Source organism: Thamnophis elegans, chromosome 6, assembly GCF_009769535.1.
Source record: "Thamnophis elegans isolate rThaEle1 chromosome 6, rThaEle1.pri, whole genome shotgun sequence".
Taxonomy (NCBI): Eukaryota; Metazoa; Chordata; class Lepidosauria; order Squamata; family Colubridae; genus Thamnophis; species Thamnophis elegans.
In genome coordinates this window covers 60579805-60596558 of record NC_045546.1, presented here as the reverse complement: position 1 = coordinate 60596558, position 16754 = coordinate 60579805, and the positions used below count along the sequence as shown (strand labels likewise).

Here is a 16754-nt window from a genome sequence, read left to right as displayed (position 1 = left end):
GGGAAGAAACAGGGGCAAAGTTCAGCCATAATTAAAATGAGGTCAGATCTTTCGGAAACCTTACAGGGAGTCAGCTGGTTGGTAACTCACAGAATAATGTTGACAATTATTTTTAACTTTCCTCAAGTTGATCCAGGAATTTCAAAATGGAGAGATTTGGCCGTGTCTGTCCTAGTTGAGGGTCTGAGTCGAAAGTTGGGAAGCCCTTGTTAGGAATATAATCTAACTGTTGGGTTGGCAATATATAAATCATGTAACAATGTTGTACCTGTTTCTTTAAATCATGCTGTAAATGTGATTGGTTGCTGTTTCCTCAATTGGCCATAAGATGGAGCCAGAATCGGCTTCCGGTGGGCGGGGCCTGACAGGGAGTTGTTATTTTTAACAGCTCTCGAATCTTGGCGTCGTTAAACTGTTTAAAAAGCAATCCATCAAGCTGTTTAGCAGTTTGTTTACCCTCTCTTTGGGCCTAGAAGAGAGAGGTGAGAAGCTATGCATTGGAAGCCCTCTAACTAACCCTCTCAGCCTAAACTCTGGGAGGAAAGGGGTGGGGCACCGGCAGCATAGCAGCTCTGCACCAGGAATCATTCTGCCTTTTGTTGCAGAACGAAGGTCTTCGCTCATCCTCAGCACAAATGATTTACTGCGGACTTCAAGCCGAGCTGAACCAATATTAGTGAACTTCTAATTGTATGTATAAACCCTTAGCTCCATTTGTAAAGAATTCCTTCTGATAATTACTTGCTGAAAGTTCTACAAAAATGGCGCTGAGCTGTGTAGGAGCTGTGTAGGAGGGGCGAGATTCTGATAGCACTCTTGCGAAGCCTAGAAGTGATTTATTACCAAGAAGTGATTTATTATCAAACTAAACAGCAATTGCTGTATAATTGGACTGCCTGGACTTTTTAATGGACTAAAGTAGATTAAACTTGACATGGCTTCTAAGCAAAAATTTCCCCCTCCCCCCGCGTCGAAAAGTGCCGGGACCTCCCCAGCGCCCTCTACTAAATTACAGTCATTACTTCCTCCTACTTCTGCAGGGGACCCCTTGACAAGGGAAATTCTGCAGAAAGAATTAATTGATGCGTTAAAAAATCATGCTGATACGATGGAAGCAAAAATTAAGGAAGAGATAGCTGCTTCTAACAAACAGATGTCTGAAGAACTTATGACATGTAATCAAGCGATTAGAGGGGACTTTCTGATGGCTCTGAATTCTCTATCAGGCTATACACTCGGACTTGAAGAAAAGTTACAAGACCTTAGTGACTCTAATACGAACCTGGTAATGAAGATGGATGTGGTCCAGCAAAAGGTCAGCGATGCAGAAAATGAAATCATAATTTACAGTATAGACAAATGGAATTTGCTTTAAGGATAAGGGGCCTCCCCAAAAAAACACAAGAGAACCTGAAACAGATTCTCTCTGAAGCCTTCGACCTGATGGTGGGAAGGTCAGGAGGGAATTTTGACTGGCAAATCGAAAAGGTTTACCGCGTTAACTCCTGGCTGGCAAGACAAAAGCAATTACCAAGAGATATAGTGGTGTATTTTGCTACTAGAGATATAAGGAACATGATATTACAGGAGTCCTACAAAACTAAGCTTCAAATTGGGGGTCAGGAGGTGACTGTCTTGAAGGAGATACCACCTAAAATGCTGAGATCTAGGAAAGACTATGCCTTTTTAGTTGAAGAGCTTAAAAATCGCCAGATACAGTTTAGATGGGACGCGCCAGCCGGCATTGCATTTAGCTACCTTGGAAAAAGACATCGCCTCAATTCAGTATGGAAGGCCCAAGATTTCTACAGCAACATATTGAAGGCTGGACACCCCCCTCCCTCTAGATCTAGAGAAAGAGAACAAGAAGGACATGATGGAAAGCAAACCACTCAAGCATTAACAAGGGGGGATCAATTTGTTCTCTCAGAGGTACAAGAAGCTAAGGAAAAGACAGGCCCGCGTGGTTATTAGACGAATGGAACAGGAATTAAAAAAGCAACAAGCACAAGCCATCGTTCAGGAGTCTACAGGCGGTACTTCAGAAGCAGTGGGAGGAGCCAGGCCAAAGGTTAAATTCCAAGATGTTCAGATGGCTCTTAAAAAGCTTCAGGGGGCTAAAGATAGCAACTAAGTTTCTAACTTGGAATGTCAATGGTTTAAATTCCCCACAGAAAAGGAAGAAAATAAACCACTATCTTAAACAATTTAAGAATGATATAATTTGTGTGCAAGAAACTCATATTAGATCAACTGATCAAAAATAACTGAGTAATACAAGACTTGGACAACACTTTATAGCTTCTGCCACCGAGAAGAAAAATGGTATAGTTATATACTTAAGGAAGGATTTGAAAGCTGAATTAATTGAAGCAGACCCCCAAGGAAGATAGATTGCAATAGATTTGGTTTTAGAAGGGAAAAAGACACTACTATTGGGATTTTAAGGACTGTTCAAAGGAGAGATATAAACGAGACTGGAAAAAATGGATTGACTATATTCAAAATAAATATGGATCTAGGAAATTTCAGATAGCTTATGATTAAGATCAGAAATGATACGAATTGTTTATAGTTAGCCTAACAAGGAGGAGCTAAGCTCAATTTAAAGATGTTATTAATTTTCTACTTTCTCTTTAAGTATATTTTAAACTGTTCTTGTTAAAGATTTATACCTTGTATTGTTCTGGGAAGTCAGGGGGGGAAGGTTGGGGGGATTGGGGGGGAAGGTGGGAAGGAGGGGAGTATACTAGGTTGGAGGAGGGGTGTTGGATTTTAAGGTAATATGATTGTATATGTATACTGCTATTTTTTCTTTTTTATGTATATTGAAATGGAATTATAAATACCATCAACACAAAAGGGAGTTTGCTCAGAAGCTGAAATACACCAAGTGAATTAGAGGAAGAGTGGGAAGCAGAGAAGAGAAGAAAGATAGGAAGAGAGGGACAGGAGAGAAGGTGAGGGGGGTAGATGAGGTGTATAAGGAGGAGTGGTAAGGGAAGAGAGGAGAAGGAGAAAGGAAGGGGAAGTAGAGTAGAAAAGGATGATGGAGGGAAAAAAGGAGGTAGAGAGGGGGAGGAGAGAGGGGGAAGAAAGTGTCAGATAAGGTATAAATATGGTGTATGGAAAGCAGAAGAGCCAATAACTGGTTTTTGGGTTTTTTTGGTAGTTGATGGCAAGATGAACTGATGTAATTACTTAATAATACAACATGATGTTGACTATGTAATAGTATACATGTGATTATATGCTATGAAAATGGAAAATAAAAAAAAATTATGGAAAAAAAATATGGATACTGATATGGAAAAGCTGAAAAAAAAAAGATGGAGCCAGAATCACTGTTAGATGCTGATCTGATCTGAGTGTTTGGAAGCTGGCTGTTAGAAGTCCCATATAGTGATCAGCATGAGCTATTCTAAGTTTTGCAACTGCTAGCAAACTTTGTGTACTGGACTGTTTGATGGACTCTGATACCTCTATTTCCACGAAAGTAAAAGCCTATTTAAACTGCAGTGTCTCTGTATACTGGTTTGTGTGTTCTCCAACACAACTCTCACACCGCTTTTCTGAATGCACTCATTCTCCTAACAGGGAGCTTACCTAACAGCCCTAGCAACAGGGGCATGTCATCAAAGATCTGACAGACTCATTCCAATCAACTAAGCAGATGAGGTCAACCCATTCCTTGATGCTATCTCCACTACAATGGAGAAAAACCACCCCCTAGAATATGACATGACTAGACAAGGGAAACCTTTATCTTTATTACTGTAAGAACCATAGATGTTCTTTCATTACTGGAGCCTGTCTACTCCAGCAAATTGCTGTTATATTCTGAGGAAGGGACAATTCCCCTTTGAAAAGTATTGACATGCCACATGTTCCAAGCAATATAATCTTGAGAAATACAAGTACTGTATTTTTTGGAGTATAAGACGCATCTTTTTCCCTCAAAAAAGAGGCTGAAAATTTGGGTGCGTCTTATACACTGAATTCAGCATTTTTGCCTCCCGAAACCCCATCCCTTCACCAAAACGGCCCTGCATAGCCTTTAGGAGGCTTCCACAGTGCTCCTGGGGTCTGGGGAGGGCAGAAATGAGCGAAAAGCAGCAGTTTTTTGCTCAATTTTGCCCCCCCTAGCCCCCAGGAGCACTCTATAAGCCTCCTAAAGGCTATGCATGCCTTTTTTTTTTGACAAAAAACGGCCCGTTTTGTGAAAAATGGGCCATTTTTTGCTCGTTTTTGCCTCCCCCCCGGAGCACTCTACATGCCTCCTAAATGCTATTCATGACCTTTTTTTGAAAAAAAAAGCCTGTTTTCGTGAGAAACGGGCCATTTTTGAGAGGTCGACAGAGTGCAAAAACTTTTTTTTTAAATTTGCCTCTTCAAAATCTTGGTGCATCTTATACTCGGGGGGTGGGGGCTTATACTCCCAAAAATACGGATACTATATAAGTGTTCTATAGTTTGATGGGAACTCATATTGAATCAAGAGATTTAGAAACTAACTCTTTGAAAAGTCTACTTCTAGAATTTATACCTTGCTTATGTTTACAGTTGGGTAAAACAATTTTTTTACTCAAGACAACCTGGGCAAGTGTGATGGAGAATACATTGGTGTATTTTCAAGATCTGAATTCCAGACAACAAAGAATAATGTAGTTCATTTGGTGACATCTGAAGCATCAACTTTTGATCAATATCTATTCAAAGAGATAATGGGCTTACCGTGGGGGCTGGCAAAGTTTGCATTTTGTCCCATTGTGATTCCAAGTGATGAAGGAGAAGGAGTTGGGCCAAATGATGCTGGTGATGGTGCTCTTAATGCTCCACTCGGAGAATTTGAAGCATGTAAAGTTCCTAAATATAATATACAAATAATAAGCAATTATTTTTTATAAATACTCCTTTTAAACTTTGAGTATACAAATATGTGAAGAGATAATAATTTATATAAGCAGAGAATATGGCATTTTTCATTAGCTGACTGTAAGAAGGGGAAACGTCATTCAATACTATTGCCAAAAGCTGTGATAGGATGATAATAACTGTCTAATAATCTACATTGGGTTTAACGAACAGCTAAAACATTTTTAGTAACTACAATATCTTTGTTCACTGATCCTGTAGCTTAATTAACAAAGCTGTGATTACACAAATCCAGCCAATCCAAAAAGCCATTTTACCTGGTGACTGGGTGAGCATCATTGAAGGTGAAGGAGTAACAGTGTTGTGATAGGATGTGGGAGGGGATGTCAAAGGATAAGCTGCTGATGCTCCTGTCTGTTTTGAAGACTGCTGATGTAAACATATTATTAGATATATAATAAAATACAGATTTAATGTTTATTTCGTCAACATCTAATATTTGAAACAATTCATATCTCAGTGCTGATTCTTTCTCAAGGATAGGTAATTATTGTCAGTAATCCCGAAAGGAACATGATTAGATGAACTAAATCTGCTTTACTGTAACATTAACAGAATCTTCCAAACCTCTGACTGAAAATGTTAACTATCTGATCAGTTCAAGTGGATTGTTTTCTCTGACCATGGGCTTCCGGTGGCAACGTAAGCTCTGACGGACATCTCTCTAGGATGTTCCAGCCCCGAGATCGCGTTTAGCTGCCAGAACAGCGTACATCAACTGTCTGACAGCCTGAAAACTCTCCCCTCGGGAAAAGAGGGGGAGGAGAGCGTGGGTAGAGTTCCCTTAAACCCCCAGGAGCAATTTCTGGGGCTTGAAAGGTGTGAGCCCCCCTGTAGCTCGACACACTCCGCTCTCGGGATGCATCTGTTTTTTGCAGAACAAGGAGCCACGTCCACACCTGCAATCAATGTTTTGATCTACATTTGAATAAGAAGCAGGCAATGCAAATACTGGAGAATTCCACAATCGCAAGTATTTTTAAACTTTAACTCCAATTTACAAGAATTCCTTCTGTTAAAATTAATGAGATAGACGTGAAAATGGTGCCCGAATATTAAGGTGTGGCTGAAACGAAACTTAACAAGCAATTACATCTTAAGTGCTTTCTAACATAGTTAAAAGAACTAAGAGTTTAAGACCACTCAAAACAGCATTGACTTACTAATAAGCTACAAGATTTAATAATTGGACTAAGTGGTTTGTTTGGACTTAACAATTTGGCGGAAGATAAGTTTAATTGAATAGTTGAAATGGCTTCAAAACAAGTTAGAACAACAACAACCACTTCAAAGAATTCTGGCAGTTCTCCAGCCCCGACTAATAAATTACAGTCACTTTTACCTCCCTCTGCTGCTAAGGCTTTAACTCTTGATGTGCTGCAAGGAGCCTTAAAAGACGCTTTAAAGGAACAGGCTGCAGCTATAGAACTCAAAATAAATGAAAAAGTTACATCTGCCTTTAAGGAGATTTTGGAGGAAATATCTGGCATCAAGGAGCTAATTCAGATTCGTAACCAGCAAATAAGACAGGATATAGTGGAAGCCTTTAAAGGTTTGGCTGGCTATGTATCCTCATTGCCTGATAGAGTGGAAGAAATTAACCAGTCCAATGTCAATTTAGAAAGCAAAGTTGAAGAAGTTCAAAACAAGGCTGATAAATCAGAAGCAGAAATTACAATGATACAATACAAAGCGATGGAATTTGCTTTGAGAATAAGAGGCCTCAAAGAGAATAACCAAGAAAATCTGAAGGAGATTCTTGCAGAAGCCTTTGACCAATTTATTGGTCAACCGAGAGCTGGGTATGACTGGCAAATGGACAAAATATACAGTGTTAATTCATGGATTGCCAGACAGAAACAATTACCAAGAGATATTGTAGTCTACTTTGCTACTAGGAATACAAGGAACCTGATATTATAAGAGTCCTATAAAACTAAATTGCAGATTGCAGGTCAAGAGGTGATAGTTTTGAAGGAAATTCCACCAAAAATGTTGAAGTCTAGGAAAGACTATGCATTTCTAGTGGATGAACTTAAAAACCGCCAGATACAATATAGATGGGAAGTCCCAGCCGGTAAGTGGTGAATTACTTGGGACAAAGACACCGTCTTAACTCAGTTTGGAAGGCCAGAGATTTTTACAGCAACATATTAAAGGCTGGTTACCCGCCATCTCCAGGATTCAGAGAAAGGGAACAAGTAGGAGAGGCCAGACAGCAAGATACCCAAGGATCATTGGACGTGGCCCAAGCTCTGAATCTTCTTATGGAGACAGAAGGAATTAAGGAGCAAAGACAAACCCGAGTGGCTACCAAACGCAAGGAACAAGAATTAAAGATGCAACAAGCCCAAACAATCTCAAGAAAATATAAACATCAATTCAGAAGCAGTGGGAGGAGCTAGACTGAAAATTAAATTACAGGATTTTCAGGCGGCTCTTAAAAAGCTTCAGGGAGCTGAATATGTCAATTAAATTTTTAACCTGGAATGTCAATGGTTTAAACTCACCACAAAAAAGGGAAAAAATATATCACTATTTGAAACACTTTAAAAACGATGTAATTTGCCTACAAGAAACACATATTAGAATAAATGAACAGAAATCCTTGATGAATGCAAGATTGGGACAACATTTTGTAGCTTCTGCCCCGGAGGAAAAAAAAATGGCATAGTTATATATTTAAGAAGGGACATTAATTAATTGAAGCAGACTCTCAAGGAAGATATATTGCAATTGAATTACTATTAGAAGGAAAAAAGATACTCATAAAGGGAGTATACACCCCCAATCAACAAGAAAAAATGTTTAAGTTGCTCCATACCAAGTTAATACAATGGGATTACAGATCGTGTATATTACTGGATGATTGGAATGGAGTATTGGACACCAAGAAAGACAAGAAGGGTCTATCATAAAATATTTAAGCACATGCAAGATTACCTAAGTCTTTCTTTGATATGATGGACGATATCGAGCTAAGAGACATCTGGCGGGAAAGGAATGCTAAAGAACAGGACTTTACATTTTTTTCTGATAGGCATCAATTCTTCTCTAGGATTGACTTTATATTAATTACAAATTATTTTCTTTCTAAGGTAAAGAAGACAAAGATATCCTCGAATGCATTAACAGATCATAACCCGGTTTGGATGGAACTGGAATATGGGAAGGAATCTAGAAGGTCTTGGAGGTTAAATGAAAATTTATTTAGATATGAGAAAAATGTCAATGAATGTAAAAAACTGTTGAAAGAATATTTTGCTTTTAATATGAATAAGGGAACATCTCTGGAAATGGTTTGGGATGCAAGTAAAGCGTATATGAGAGGAGTTTTAATAAATTTAAATAATATATATAGATATAGACAGGGGGAAAAACGAAAGGAATTAGAGGAAGAGATAAAGAAGAAAGAGCAGGAGCTAATATCTAACCCAGGTGATAAGAAGACAAAAGAGGCAATCACTTTACTAAGAGCGCAATTTAATATGTTGATGTCACATCAGGTGGCTACTAATTTGTTATATGCTAAACATAATACTTTTTGCAATGCAAATAAACCAGGCAGATGGTTAGCATATATGACGAGGAAAAAACAAAAAATTCGTACTATAGAAAAAATATATTATAAAGGTAAAGAATTTAGGATTCCATAAGGATATGATCAAAAAGGCTTTTTTAGAAGTTTATACAAAATTATACACTAGTGATAAAATACAAGGTTTAGACATAGATAGGTACTTGGAGAAAGAGAAAATACCTATAGTTAAAGATGATAAAGGGAGAGATTGAACCAACCAATAACTTCAGAGGAAATCCTCCAGGTAATTAAACAGTTAAAAGTTGGGAAGGCACCTGGTACAGATGGACTGACAGCAGTTTATTATAAAAATTTACAATTAGAAATGGTAGAACTTCTTAAAGAACTATTTAACAGAATTCAATTGGAATGAAGGGTTCCTCCATCTTGGAGAACAGCCTTTATCTCCCTGATTCAGAAAGTGATGATTCTTTCTCAAGGAAAGGTAATTATTGTCAGTAATCCCGAAAGGAAACATGATTAGATGAACTAAATCTGCTTTACTGTAACATTAACAGAATCTTCCAAACCTCTGACTGAAAATGTTAACTATCTGATCAGTTCAGGTGGGTTGTTTTCTCTGACCATTAAGCAATGCGAGTTCCATCTTCTTGTCTAACTGTTCTCTAGATGGCATTTATTTCCCTTGTTCCCCATGATCATCCATATTTTCTATTACAATTTTAGGCCAGTCTTTAACTAACATGTTTGGATGAGGTGGCTTCCCGAAGCTCCAACTAGTAGTAAACTACAACCGTCATTGTCCAAAAGTCCGACAGGAAAAGGATACCGGGCCTCAGCCACGCTACCTCCTCCGACGCTGCTGATCCCCGGCTACAACACTATCAGCCAAAATGCCACAAGAGTGGCGTACCGGCTCTTTTGGCGCCAAGAGAAAAGACCACAAAATTTAAATCTTGAAAATGGCACAAGAGCGGTGGACCAGCACTCCAACGCCAAAGGAAACCGACACAGGTTTGTAACAAACTGAAAGTGGCACGAGAATGGCGAACCGCATCTCCAAATGCTGAAAAACAAACCATGGCTCCTTCAATTAAAAAGGGCCCTGAGATCGGTGCACCAGTCTCCCAGAGCCCAAAGAGACATTCTGCGGTTAAAAAAAGGACTAGCCCAAGTGATCAGGCACTATTACCAGGCTGCGAAGATCCCGCTCTAAAGTTGAAAGAAAACCAGTAAATGGTGCTGGCAGACCGAGCAAACCAGTACACTCACCTGCAGCCAACATCAAGGAATCAAACCAATAATTCCTGCTGAACTGGCCTGGAAAAATCTGCACGATGTAGGAGAATCCAAGCTGGTAATTTAACTTTTGTTTAGACTGAGCTGGAGAAAAATTGATTATATCTCTCTAGGCAGACTGAGTTGAAAAAACTAAGCTCTGTTGAGTAGAGAGGAGTGGTCAAGAAATTTCTAACTCAGTCTCTGGGCAAGCAGACAAAAGTTAACCCATATTTGGGTTCTCCAAGCAGCGCACAGGAGAATTGGAATTTTTCAACTGCTGATAGTTGCAAGGAAACAGATTGTAATTATAATTATCTTGACTTATTTCAAAGTAGGTTAAGGATGGACCATGATATTGGTTGGTCCGATGGATGACATTTGGGGATTGATAGAGAGTCTGACACCACTGTTGTTTTTTACCTCCTGGCAACTTTCAATACTATCAACCATGCTATCTTTCTGGATTGGGAAAAACCAGCCAGCAGCAGTGTTGTTGCAACACTAGCAGTAAGTAGCTGTACAAATTACCAATTTGCAGAATACCATGATACAAATAACATAACAGCTGAGACAGAATTTGTATCAACCTAAGCAGCATAACAAGTAGCTTTTCCTCCTGTCTCCTAAGGTCATTCCACATACCATTGGAGCAATGATCCATCACTAACTCTGTTATTTAAACTGAATGTCATCCCTCCAGGATTTTAGACCGAAATCTAATATATCCTCTTCTTGAGAATGGAATTAAACTTCTGACCTTTTTATTTAAAAAGTATTATCTTCAGTTACCAAGCTAGGGTTTTCACCTTATTGTTTCTCCATTTGTATTATCTTACCAGATTGGAGTAAGAATATTTAGTCTGAAATACTAAATTTGTGCATGCATATATGCTACCTGCTGCTGTGGCTGAAGTTGTGATATCAATGTATCCATCATGTCCCCTCCAATAGGAGATGGTGGATTATCATCTTCATTGACTGATCGTCTTCGTGCATCTTGATTGCTGTCAACGAACATGTTCAGGAAGGTCTGTGAATTCAACGTTTTCAAATTTATGAAAAGACATGTATAAGAGGGCAGGCTAAAGTTACAAACATGGAAGGTGGAGACTCTCAGACAAATAGAATCCCCCAAAACAAAGAAAGAAGTACACTCTTTCCTGGGGTTGGCAGGATATTATCAACTCTTTACATTTCAATACAATTGTCAGCTTAACGAACCTAATCAGGAAAACAGAGCCCTCCAAGATAAGGTGGATAGAAGAATGCTAGGAGGCATTTGAAAGGATAAAGAATGCTCTGTGTGGAAAACCGGTGCTGAGAGGACTGGATTTTACCCAACCACTTATTGTACAAATAGACATGTACAATGTCGGTTTAGGTGCAGCACTGATGCAAAATCACAAAGGGATGGACACTCTGTAATTTATTTATCAAAGACACTCATTCCATGAGAACAGAACTAAAGTACCACAAAGAAAGAGGTGTATGGATTGAAATGGGTGATCAATGCTCTGTGTGAGTATGTCTTGATTTGGGTGATTACCAAACCATAGTGATTACCAACCACCAGCCCCTCACATGTTTACAGAAGATGAGGTACACAAACACATACCTGATTTTTTTTGCATATATAAAAAGGGTTTATGTATGTAGGAGGACAGGCTGCCTATGATTAGTTAGCCCCTGGGCTGATGGGGCCTGCCTCTTTAAGACCTCTCCTCAGCCACCCCAGCTACTTAGCAGAGAGTAACTATAAAAGACCAGAAGAAAAGCAGCTGGGTGTGATGGTGGTGTGATGGTGTTTGTAGTTGTTGTGGTGGAGCAGTTGGTGTTGAAGAGTTCTGGGAGTGAGAAGGGTTATGGGTTTCACTTTTCTATGTAGGAAATTTCAGATTAGAACTGTAGTTTACTCCTGATAGTAAAGAGCAGTGGGCACCTGAGAAGGGTGTGAAAACAAATTGGTATTACTAGCCAAGGATCTGCTGGTGTTGCCTAAAAGCCAGGGACACTGGAGTGGGCCTTCTGGGATGTTGGAGCCCACTAAATGGGGTACAAACAAAAGAACCCTGTGACAACATGTATTTAATTATTTATTAAATGTTTACACTGCCCATCTCATGAGTGACTCTGAGAGGTTTACAATAACATAATAAAACAATATATATTGTCATTACATCTTTCAAGATACACTAATCTCAAAAGCAACATGCTACATTTTTAAATTTTTAAATTTTTTAGATATTTACAGTAGTGTCTTGCTAAATCTCCAAAGGTTAATATGTAATAGCATGAATTGTATGTTACAAATGATCAGAAATGACATATCAATGTGATTGTTGATTTTTACCACCATGAGCATCAATTATCTTTTTCATTTATGAAGATCCATTGCAATAAACCATTGTACCATTTCAAAACTACGACTTGGCCCAGGTTACTGAAAATATTGTGATATTATCAGAACTCTAAAAACTTTAAAGTTTTTAAAAACAAAGTTTTAATAAAGTGATTAATAAAAGTTCTAATCATAGACTCATTTATTCAATTAGACAACCCTGGAAACATTTCTTCAAAACTTAGACAAAATTGTCTAATCCTGTTACCAGAATGTTTAAATTGTGAATGAAGCCAGAAACTAACTGAACTATAATCTACTCAGGCAAAGGTTCTAGAAAGCCAGAACACAATTCTGAAACGCCAAAGACAAGATAATGAATATTATCTTTATTTCCTTACCACTGAACGTGTTAGAAGCTTCAATTTTAAACATGTATTTGAAAGCACCTTCCAAATAATTTTACCTCTTACAGAAGATATCTGAAACATTAATGATCCCAGTCAATATTCTAATTGTACTACAGAATAAATACATAAAGAACAGTCACCTTCAATCCTGGTGCAGGATAAAAGCCTTCCACAATTTTACTATTGTCAAAAAGACTATATGCTCCATCACGAATTGCCACCACTCCACGGCTCTGGCAATAAATATCTATGCAATACATATTCCTAAAAGCCAGCCTGATGTGGGTGGGTGACTGAGGCAGAATTGAGAAGCACTGGTAAGCAGTGTTAGTACGCTGTGTCAATCCCAGCATTGGCACAGTGGGAAGCTTATTGATAGCATTTAATGGAGCCTGAGTATCATACAAAACCTGCAAATAAAAGCAACAGTTGTTTAGTTATAATTGTATGATAGGTAGGCACATGTATTGATTCTCCAGAAATAAATATGATCAGTTGCTTTTATGCTTCTATTCGTAACAGCCAAATGAAGACATAGCATTACAGAAGTAACTATTTTAATGCCATTGTAATGGTCACTAAATGAACTGCTGTAAGTTGAGGACTGTTCATTTAGTGACCGTTTGAAGTTACAACAGCACTGAAAATAGTGACATGACCATTTTTCACTCTTATGATTGTAGATTTACAAAGTTTTTTTATTTTTTCATTTTCATAACAAATAAACACATGTATACTATTACATAACCAACATCATATTATATTGTTAAATATTTACATCAATTTGTCTTACCATCAATTCCCAAAAACAATTATTGGCTTTTCTGCTCTCCATACACCATATTTGTACCCTATACATCACTTTCTTCTCCCTCTCTCCTCCTCCTCCCTACCTCCTTTCTTCCCCCTGTTGTCCTTCTCTTCTTTCCTTCTCCTTCCTCTCTTCTTCTCCTCTCTCCCCTTTCCACTCCTTTCTCTCCTCCTCTTCCCCTCCTCTCTCCTATCCCTCTCTTCTTCCCTTACCTCTCTCCTCTACTTCGCACTCTTCCTCTCATTTACTTGGTGAGCCTCTGAGCAAGCTCCATCTTATGATTGTTGTAGCAACTTCATGATCACATGGTTTACATTTGGATGATTGACAACTGACTCACATTTATGACAGTTGCAGTGTCCTGGAGTCATGTGTTCCCCTTTAGCGAACTTCTGATGAGTGAAGTCAATGGGGAAACAATGTTCACTTAACAACCATGTTACTAATTTAAGAACTGTAGGGATTCACTTAATAACTGTGGCAAAAACAGTTGTAAAATGAGGCAAAACTCACCTAATAAATTTCTCAGTTAGCAACATAAATTTTGGGCTCAACTGTGGTCCTAAGTTGAGGACTACCTATATTATAGTAGTAAGAATGCAGAACTAAACAGAAGTATAATTGCTGGTAAAAGTCTTCCTACTGTATTCCATATAAAGTATTATGATCGCATATGCAAAAGCATCAACCTTTCAAGGGTCTAGGACTGTTCACCTTGTACCCTTCGCCACCCTTTGTTCTCCCCCAGGGTTCCTCCTCCAGCCATTAACCCCTACCATTTCTCCTCCGCTGAAACGACCCTAGCTATTTGGCCTGGCCAATGGGCCCCTCTTCAGTCCCAGACTCTTCATCACGGCCCATTAGGCAAAATACTGCTCACCCCGGGCTTTTGGGCTCAGCAGATAGTTCACCGCCAGCCAATCGGAGGAAGGGAAGGGAGAAAGAGAGAGAGAAAGTATTCCATGTCGAGTTTCCTCTCTGGGGTTTGTTTCTTCACCCAGTCGCCTTGATCCAAACTAGAAAACCTTTTGCATTCCCCCCTGCCCCCCAAATGTGACAGGACAACACAACAGCAACAGGAAAGTTAAACACAACTGGGTTGGGGTGTGGAGGTTGCATTTACCAACACCACCCCTGCTGAAAAGCCCTTTGGATCCCCCTCCCCCTTTGCTGGAAAATCCTTTGGATCCCCCCCTTGCTGGTAAACCCTTTGGATTTCCCCCCCAGATGTGATAGGAAAACCCAAGGGCTACAGGAAAGTTAAATACAACTGGATTCGGGTGTGGATGTGCAGCGCTTTTGGGGAAGATAATAATAATTGATTGAATCAAAGTTGAGCCAACAAGCTTTCTGTCTTTTCTCTGAGCTGCTCTTCCCCCTTCCCTCCCTTCCCCTTTCCCTTCTATGGAAAGAAGCCCCAGTGCTACAGAAATTATCCCTCAAATCTTTGGGAATATGTTATCATCTACATAACATGTGTAGCTGGTATTGTGGTTGGAAGAGAGTTCTTCTAAGTAGTTAATTTGCAACAGTAGATTCCTACTTCCAGCAAGGGTTTTCAGGGTTTCCAGCAAAGGGGAGGGGGGAATCCAAAGGGCTTTCCAGCAAGGGGGGGGGGGAGAAACAAAACCCAGAGAGGAAACTTGACACAGAACACTTTCTCCCTTTCTCTCTCTCTATTTCTCCCTTCCCTTCCTCCGATTGGCTGGCGGGGAACTGTCTCCTGATCCCAAAAGTCTGGAGTGAGCAGTATTTTGCTTAATGGGCTGTGATGAAGGGTCTGGGAGTGAAGAGGGGTTAATGGCTGATGGCAGAATCCTGGGGGCAAACAAGGGGCTGCAAAGGGTCCGAGACAAACAGTCCCATTCCGTCCTTTCAACGCTTTCCCTATTTCAAAAGAAAAACTCTCTTTTGACAAAAGAAGTTACCTGTAATAGTTGGACAACATTTGGTGATTTATTAAACATCTCTTGGAGCTGATGCAGAATAGTATTATGACAATTACTGCAACCTGAGTTTGGTCCAACGGTTCCAAGAGATATGTGGAATTTTTGGTGAACAGAGTTCCATTGAATGCTGATCTATAAATACAAAATGTTTCAGAAAATTATGCAATGATAGCAAGAAACATTGTTTTTAAATGTGTGTGTGTGTGTGTGTGTGTGTCTGTCTGTATAGAGACAGAAGATACAGAAACATATCTATTTTCAATATTCCAAGCAAATTATTTTCTATCTAGTAAATATTTAACTGCATGTAATCAGTTAAATCACAGTTCAGTGCAGCACAGATTTTGTACACAGATGATCCTGAGCTCAATCTCTGTTGCTTAATAAACTGCTTACTAGAGGATCCTAGAGAACTACTATCAGTCAAAATGGACAAGACTGGACTACACAAAACAGTTTGAATCAGTCAATACTGTATGTTTCTACTCAGGTGGCTGGTGATCCTAGCCCTTACGTGCTGCACATTCCAGGAAAAACAAAGTTGCGGAAAGAAAAACACATCTTCTTCCATTCAAGCTGAAGGAATTGCAGTTGGTAAAAAATTTGGACACTATAGTTCTAATGTTTTTCTCTTTACAGAGAGATAGGGAGGAAATAGGACAGTAATGGTGAAGCTTTTCGGGACTGGGTACCCAAACTGCAACCCCAAACCTACTTATTTATCGCAAAGTGCCAACATGGCAATTTAACCTGAACAATAAGGTTTTACTACCTTACTGGGTGGGATTCAAATAATTTAACAGGCTCTTCTTTCTAATGACTAGATGGGAGTGGCTGGGGAGGGTCATGTGACTGAGTGTGCATGGACAACTCTACATCAATCATGTGGGTCCTGCCTGTATGAGACAGGCAGGGTTGGGGAGGGAATCCAGGTGACTCCAGTGGGAGGGAAGGTGGAAAGATCCAACGTGTGTGAGAGAGAGGGGGGGGGGAGGGAGAGGGAGGGAGGGAGGGAGAGAGAGAGAGCGAGAGAGAGAGAGAGAGAGAGCGCACACACTACCCGATATAACTCTGAGATTGGATAGAATCTCTCTCTCACACAAACACAGAGGTTAGATCAGATTTCTCTCCCCCCCCCTTCCCTCCCTGCTTTAGTCAGGCTTAGAAAATCTGCCAAGCCCGGCATTCTGCAGATGTCCCCCGCTCGCCCCTTTGCCTGGCTTCCCTCCTCCGCGGTCTTGATGCTCTCTCATGTTCTCCCTCCCCAATCTAGCTTGACACAGGTGCCAGCGCAGCTCACATTGCCCTTTCCAAGCCCACTATTGGTGAAGCTGGGCGCTGGTGAAGGCTGACTTTTTGCCTAGCTTTGTCCGGCTGTCAGGGGGAAAACAGACAGGGGCCTGGGGAGGAAGCCTGCGTAAAACTATACTGGGAAAGTGCCATTCTCCCCTCAATGCTACCGGCCGCTAGGGCTGGCTTTTTGCCTAGC

General features: G+C 39.9%; 1 protein-coding gene across 2 annotated transcripts in view; it reads right to left on the bottom strand.

Moving 5' to 3' along the window:
- The window catches only part of MED14 (mediator complex subunit 14), a 160653-nt gene that overhangs the window by 45996 nt on the left and 97903 nt on the right, over positions 1–16754 (bottom strand). The window contains exons 20-24 of one of the 2 annotated variants that reach the window (XM_032219528.1): positions 15245–15397; positions 12646–12915; positions 10653–10787; positions 5193–5304; positions 4735–4866 (exon numbers count right to left, since the gene is read on the bottom strand). In XM_032219528.1, the coding sequence (XP_032075419.1) occupies positions 4735–4866; positions 5193–5304; positions 10653–10787; positions 12646–12915; positions 15245–15397 (802 nt within the window). The remainder of the gene's footprint in view (positions 1–4734; positions 4867–5192; positions 5305–10652; positions 10788–12645; positions 12916–15244; positions 15398–16754) is intronic. The other variant, XM_032219529.1, reaches the window with a different exon arrangement.